At 47.0% G+C, this 7,484-nt stretch overlaps 1 protein-coding gene across 4 annotated transcripts in view; it reads left to right on the forward strand.

The window, feature by feature from the left end:
- NUP85 (nucleoporin 85) overlaps positions 1-7,484 on the forward strand; it is a 29,377-nt gene that overhangs the window by 14,464 nt on the left and 7,429 nt on the right. For 3 of the 4 annotated variants that reach the window (XM_016189116.2, XM_007524781.2, XM_007524788.2), the window contains 5 exons: positions 1,385-1,506; positions 6,129-6,263; positions 6,370-6,492; positions 6,671-6,802; positions 7,005-7,111. In XM_016189116.2, the coding sequence (XP_016044602.1) occupies positions 1,385-1,506; positions 6,129-6,263; positions 6,370-6,492; positions 6,671-6,802; positions 7,005-7,111 (619 nt within the window). The remainder of the gene's footprint in view (positions 1-1,384; positions 1,507-6,128; positions 6,264-6,369; positions 6,493-6,670; positions 6,803-7,004; positions 7,112-7,484) is intronic. The other variant, XM_060202734.1, reaches the window with a different exon arrangement.

Below are 7,484 nucleotides of genomic sequence, written 5' to 3' on the forward strand. Positions count from 1 at the left end.
GTGTGTGTGTGTGTGTGTGTGTGTGTGTGTGTGTGTGTGTGCGCGCGCGCGCGCGCGCGCACGCGGTTGAACCTAGGACTTTGGAGCCTCAGGCATGAGAGTGTCTTTGCAGAACCATTATCTACCACCCCCTCTCCCCCAACTTTCTGTGTTCAGATCCTATTCAGTTTAGGCTTATGGTGGTGCTGAAGATTGACTTTGGGAATTTATGCCTTAGGCATGGAAGTCTTTTTGCATAACCATTATGCCAGCTCCCCAGACACCCCCTCCTCTCCTGTTCTTTTTTTAGCCTCCAGGGTTATTTCTGGGGCTCGGTGCCTGCACCACAATCCATTGCTCCTAGAGGCCATTTTTTCCCTTTTGTTTATTGTTTTTCCCTTTTGTTTATTGTTATTGTTTTCGTTGTTGTTGGATAGGACAGAGAGAAATCCAGAGAGGAGGGGAAGATGGGGGAGAGATAGACACCTACAGACCTGCTTCACCACCTGTGAAGCGACTCCTGCCATGTGCGGGTTAAGCGCACATGGCACAAAGCGCAAGGACCGGCATAAGGATCCCGGTTCAAGCCTCCAGCTCCCCACCTGCAGGGGAGTCGCTTCACAGGCAGTAAAGCAGGTCTGCAGGTGTCTGTCTTTCTCTCCCCCTCTCTGTCTTCCCCTCCTGTCTCCATTTCTCTCTGTCCTATCCAACAACTACGACATCAATAACAACACCAATAAAACAAGGATAACAAAAGGAAAAATAATAAAATATAAAGTTTCTCAAAAAAAATTACTGCTAGGGGGCCAGGCAGTGCTGTACCTGGTTAAATGCACATATTATAATGTACAAGGATGGAGGTTTGAGCCTCTTGTCCCCACCTTTCAGGGGGGAAGCTTCACAAGTGGTGAAGCAAGGCTGCATGTCTGTCTCTCTCTCTCTCTCCCTCTCTCCTCCCTCCCTATCTCCCCCCTCAATTTCTGTCTCAAAAAAATAAAAATACTTTAAAAGCTTACTGCTAAATGACCTCTCAGTTCAGTGTTCTTGATTTTTCTCCTCCCCTCCTGTCCCCCCTCAATTTCTCAATCAGTGTTTTTCTTTCTCCTCTCCCACCCATCTTTGAGGGAGAGGTTGAGACAGAGATGTCACTCCACTGTCAGGGCGCTCCTCTGGTATTGTCCACACTGCTTCCATGTGGTGCTAGTTTGAGTCCAGGGTCGTGATAAGTTGTGTGCTCTACTTGTGTGTAGTCTCCCAGGCCCTACCCTTGTTCTTGACCTCTGTGAGAGGGATATGGAAGTCTTAGTCAGCTTGGCTGTGCTGTGTTCTTGCCCTTTACCCTGGTGGAAATGAAATTAACGCATATGGAATTGAAGTTTGAATTTGTGACTATCTTTTCTCTTAGCTGGCCCTCTTCTGCTTCACCTTCTTGACTGGGTTCGACTTCACATATGTGAGGTAGACAGCTTACTGGCAGACGTGCTGGGCAGTGAGAATCCAAGCAAACATGAAAGTTTCTGGAAATTGGTAAGAACACCCCTGCCTCCCACCTCGGACCTTTCCAGTGCCTGTAAAACGGGCTCTGAGTCTGTGATTATGGTGTTGCTCTTAGACCCTTTTTTTTTCTTCTCTTCTCTTCTCTTCTCTTCTCTTCTCTTCTCTTCTCTTCTCTTCTCTTTTCTCTTTTTAATATTTTCTGTATTTATTGTTAGAGACAGAGAAATCAAGATAAGGGGGTGGGGAGAGAGGGAGAGACCTGTAGCACTGCTCTACTGCTTGGGGGGTCTTCCCTTCTGCCTGTGGGGACCTGGGGCGTAAACCTGAACTATTATATATGTGCTTTACCAGGTATGCCACCACAGACCCTCTTAGATCTTTTCTTAATCTGCTTCACAAGAGAGTTGGGAAATAAGTTGTCCTATAAGAAAAGTAATGAGGGAGGTCAGTTGGTGGCATACTGGGCTAAGCGCACACAGTACAATGTGCAAGGTCCGGCACAAGGATCTTGGTTCAAGCCCCTGGCTCCCCACCTGCAGCGGGGTTGCTGTACAGGCGGTGAAGCAAGTCTGTAGGTGTCTGTCTTTTCCCTCTCTGTCTTCACCTTCCCTCTCAGTTTCTCTCTGTCCTGTCTAATAAAACAAGAAAAGAAAAAAAAGGCCCCCAGGAGCAATGGATTTGTTGTGCCAGCACTAAGCTACAAAATAACTCTGGAGGCAAAAAATAAAAATAAAAAGAGAGAGAGAGAAAAGGGTAATGCTGGGTGGGAGATAGCATAATGTTTATGCAAAAAGACTCTGAGGCTCTGAGGTCCCAGATTCAATCCCCTGCACCACCATAAATAGAACTGAGCAGTGCTTTTGTTTAAAAAAAATAAAAGGGAGTCGAGCAGTAGCGCAGTGGCTTAAGCACATGTGGCGCAAAGCGCAAGGGCCAGCAAAAGGATCCCGGTTCGAGCCCCCAGCTCCTTACCAGCAGGGGAGTTGCTTCACAGGCAGTGAAGCAGGTCTGCAGGTGTCTGTCTTTCTCTCCCCCTCTCTCCATTTCTCTCTGTCCTATCCAACAACGACGACATCAGTTACAACAACAATAAAAAACAAGAAGGGCAACAAAAGGGAATGTAAATAAATATATATAAAAGATTGTGGTCTGGGAGGTGGCACACTGGGTAGGGCATTGGATTCTCAAGCGTGAGGTCCTAAGTTCAATCCCCAGCAGCACATGTACCAGAGTGGTGTCTGGTTCTTTCTCTCTCTCCTGTCATTTCTCATGAATAAATAAAATATTAAAAAACAAAAAGAAAGAAAACAAAAACAGGAATTGAAGTATATACTTTTTAAAAAAAAACAAAACTACTAAAAAGATTTAAAAGGGGCCTGGGTAGTGGTGAACCTGGTTGGGCGCACAGGTCTCAATGCACAAATCCAGGCTCAGGTCTCCCAGCCCCTGCCTGCAGGGGGAAAGTTTCATGAGTGGTAAAGCTGGTCTGCAGGTGTCCGTCTGTCTTCCTCTCTATCTCTCACATCCCTGTCAGTAAGTGTCTCTATCAAATAAAGAGAATAATAGTTAAAAAAAAATTTTTTTTTTGAAATATTTATTTTATATAATTATTCCCTTTTGTTGTCCTTGTTGTTTTATTGTTGTAGTTATTATTATTGTTGTCGTTGTTGGATAGGACAGAGAGAAATGGAGAGAGGAGGGGAAGACAGAGAGAGGGAGAGAAAAACAGACACCTGCAGACCTGCTTCACCGCCTGTGAAGCGACTCCCCTGCAGCTGGGGAGCCGGGGTTCGAACCGGATCCTTATGCCGGTCCTTGTGCTTTGAGTCACCTGCGCTTAACCCGCTGCGCTACAGCCCCACTCCCTTAAAAAATTTTTAAAAGTAAGCAAATGTTTTTAAAGTAGTGTTTTTTTTGTTTTGTTTTGTTTTGAAGAATGGGTTGAACCTGTGGGATCTGGGGTCTCGAACATGCAGCTGGTGCTTGAGCAGATTGTGCTGTTTCCTCGCACCCCCACCTTTTATGATTTTTATTTATTTTTTGCCAGTGCACTATTTAGCTTTGGCTTATGGTGGTGGAGATTTGAACCTGGCATTTTGGAGCCTCAGGCATGAGAGCCTGTTTGCATATCCGTTATGCTATCTACCCTCCGCCACCCACTTTTTAAAAAATGAATTAATTTATTATTGGATAGAGACAAATTGAGAGGGAAGTGAGAGAGGGAGAGGAACAGAGACATCTGCAGCCCTGCTTCACAACTTGTGAAGCTTTCCCCCTGCAGGTGGGGACCAGGGGCTTGAACCTGGATCCATGTGCACTTAACCAGATGTGCCACACCTGCCCCGCCCTTTTTTATTAAAGATTTTATTTATTAGAAAGATAGGAGAAGGAACCAGACATCACTCTGGTACATATGCTGCTGGGGATTGAACTCAGGACTTCATGCTTGAGAGTCTAAAGCCTCATTCACTGTGACACCTCCTGGACCACTCCCCCCCCCCCCTTTTTTTTTAAAGATTTTATTACTGAGAAAGACAGGTGGAGATAAACAGAAATCACTGCTTGATCCACTGCGCCACCTCCTGGACCACTTATGTGAAACTTTTTTCCTTCCCTTCCCTTTTTTTTTTTTTTTTCTTTTTAAAGATTTTACTTATTTATTAATGAAAAAGATAGGAGGAGAGGGGGTCGGGCGGTGGCGCAGTGGGTTAAGCGCACGTGGCGCAAAGCGCAGGGACCGGCGTAAGGATCCCGGTTCGAGCCCCCAGCTCCCCACCTGCAGGGGAGTCGCTTCACGGGCGGTGAAGCAGGTCTGCAGGTGTCTATCTTTCTCTCCCCCTCTCTGTCTTCCCCTCCTCTCTCCATTTCTCTCTGTCCTATCCAACAACAAAGCAACGTCAACAATGGCAATAATAACCGCAACGAGGCGGCAACAAAAAGGGGGAAAAATGGCCTCCAGTAGCGGAGGATTCATGGTGCAGGCACCGAGCCCAGCAATAACCCTGGAAGGAAAAAAAAAAAAAAAAAAAAGATAGGAGGAGAGAGAAAGAACCAGACATCACTGTGGCACATGTGCTGCCGGGGATTGAACTCAGGACCTCATGCTTGAGAGTCCAAAGCTTTATCACTGCGCCACCTCCCGGACCACTCCTTCCCCTTTTTTCCCCCCTCTAGGGTTATTGCTGGGGCCCAGTGCTGGCACTATGAACCCACTGCTCCTGGAGACCATTTTTTCCATTTTATTTGATAGGCCAGAGAATTTGAGAGGGGGAGAGAAAGACACCTGCGGACATGCTTCACCCTGCAGATAGGGAGCCTGGGGAATCAAACCTGGATCCTTGCTTGGATCCTTGTGCTTAGTACCATGTGTGCTTAACCAGGTGTACCACCGCCCAGCCCCCTGAAACTTTTTTTTAAAAAATTTTTTTAAAGTATTTTATTTTTGAGAGAGATGCAGAGAGAGACAGACACAGTACTGCACAGCTCTGGCTTATGGTGGTGCGGGGGGTTGAACCTGGGACTTCAGAGCCTCAGAGTCTTCTTTGCATAACCATTATGCTATCTACCCCCGCTTCCCCTGAAATTTTTCTTTTTATATTTATTCCCTTTTTTTGCCCTTGTTTTTTATTGTTGTAGTTATTCATGTTGTCGTAGTTAGATAGGACAGAGAGAAATGGAGAGAGGAGGAGAAGACAGAGAGAGAAAGACAGACACCTGCAGACCTGCTTCACCGCCTGTGAAGTGACTCCCCTGCAGGTGGGGAGCCAGGGGCTCGAACCGGGATCCTTAAGCTGGTCCTTGCGCTTTGTGCCATGTGCGCTTAACCTGCTGCTTACTGCCTGACTTCCGAGACTTTTTTCTTATATGATAGAAATCTTTTTAAATAGAGGCAGAGAGTGACAGAGACCACAGCACTGGTGTTTCCTTCAGTGCAGTAGGAGCTAGGCCTGACCCTGGGTTGCGCACATGGGAAAGCAGTGTACTATTTAAGTGAGCCATCTAGTGAGCCCACAATAAGTAAGTCTTAAAGATCTGTTTATACCAACAACAGTAAAAAAACAAGGGCAACAAAAGGGAAAATAACTAAATAAACAAATAATTAAAAAAAATTTAACAAAAAGATCTATTTATGGGTCTGGGCTGTGACACATCTGGTAGAGTGTACAAGTTGAAGTGTGCATGGATCCAGTTTCAAGCCTCTGGTCCCCAACTGTGTAGTAAAAGCTTGATAAGTGAAGCAGTGCTACAGGCATGTCTCTCCCTCTTTGTCTCCCCTTCCCGCTTACTCTCTGCTTTATCTCTTTCCAAAATAAGTAAAAATATGCGAAGGTTTTCAAGGGGGTTAGGGAGAAAGACAGCACTTTTTATGGCTCATGCTGCTGGGTGTGAAGCCAGTACCTTATGTATTCAAGTCACGTACTTCACTGCTGAGCCACCCCACTCCCTCTTGGTCACTGAATGTTCATTTTATTTACCCCCCATATGTATTAATTGAGAAGGGGGTGGGGAAGGAGAACTCAAACCAGAGCATCACTCGGGTCCATGTGAAGCTGGGGATTGAACTTGGGGCCTCAGTCTGTCAATTCCAGTGCTGTATCCACAGTGTCACCTCCAGGACCACTGAATGTTCATTTTCTTGGATATCCCACCAGGTGACCATCTTGGTGCTGCAGGGCCGGCTGGACGAGGCCAGGCAGATGCTCTCCAAGGAAGCTGATGCCAACCCCACTTCCGCAGGCATGTGCCGAATCCTGGGGGACCTGATGAGGACTATGCCGGTTCTCAGTGTATGTGGGAGTAGCACTGCTCTGCTGGTTCGTGGGAGACAGGCTCAGTTAGCAAGCGCACGGGGTCTGTGTGTCAATGGTGTCTCACTGCCTGTCTCTCCCTTAGCCTGGCAACACTCAGACGTTAACGGAGCTGGAGCTGAAGTGGCAACACTGGCATGAGGAATGTGAGCGGCACCTCCAGGACAGCACTTTCGCTTCTAGCCCTCACCTGGAATCTCTCTGCAAGGTCTGTGGGGAGCGAGTCCTGGTCAGGGTCCAAGATGCCTTCCCCCAGGGCCTGTGACAGTTGGTGCAACAAAAGCAGAACTTAGTTGCCCATTATCTCTCCCGTAAAAGAGAAAAGCTTTCGGAATAAGTGTTTAAGTTGAGAACAGGAGTGTTCTAGACAAGTCGCCTCTCCTCAGATTATGCTGGGAGATGAAGCTGCCCTGCTGGAGCAGAAGGAGCATCTGAATAACTGGTATCACTTCCTAGTCACCCGACTCCTGTACTCTCACCCCACAGTAAAGCCCACAGACCTTCACTTCTATGCTCAGGTGAGTCTGAACTCCAAGGAGCAGGCATCGGGAGAAGTAGCCCCGGGCGTTCTGCTTCCCTCCAGGTCACTTTTTCGGTGTGGCCCTCTCAGAGTTGATCGTCCCTTTAGCCCTCCCTCTTTCAGGCTTCCCTGCTCAGCTGCCTTCCTGCTGCGTTGTGTCTGTTTTCATCTGGGAATACTGACTTAGCCTTTTTCTGCAGTCTAGCCTTGACCTCTTTCTGGGAGGGGAGAGCAGCCCAGAACCCCTGGACAACATCTTGATGGCAGCTTTTGAGTTCGACATCCATCAAGTGATCAAGGAGTGCAGGTATGACCCCTTTTAGTGCTCGTTATTTGCATTCTTTCTTTTCCTTATTGCCACCAGAGTAGTCTTTGTGCTTGAAGCCTGCAGAATCCACTGGGAGCAAAATAGCTCAGTTGGATAGTGTGCTGCTTTGCACTCTGTAAAGATTTTCATCTTTTAACCTTTTGTGGAGATTTTAGTTAGTAACCGAGAGTGCACACCAGAGCATTACCACAGTAAAGGGTCCCCACCTGAGGACTTCATGCTCTCAGAACCAGTGCTTGAACAACCTGCCACTTCCTGGGCTGGGAAGATCTCAGCATTGCTGTTCAGACTTGGCCCATCTTTTTTTTTTTTTTTTTTTTTAATATTTTTATTTATTACTGGGTAGACACAG

Source organism: Erinaceus europaeus, chromosome 12, assembly GCF_950295315.1.
Source record: "Erinaceus europaeus chromosome 12, mEriEur2.1, whole genome shotgun sequence".
Taxonomy (NCBI): Eukaryota; Metazoa; Chordata; class Mammalia; order Eulipotyphla; family Erinaceidae; genus Erinaceus; species Erinaceus europaeus.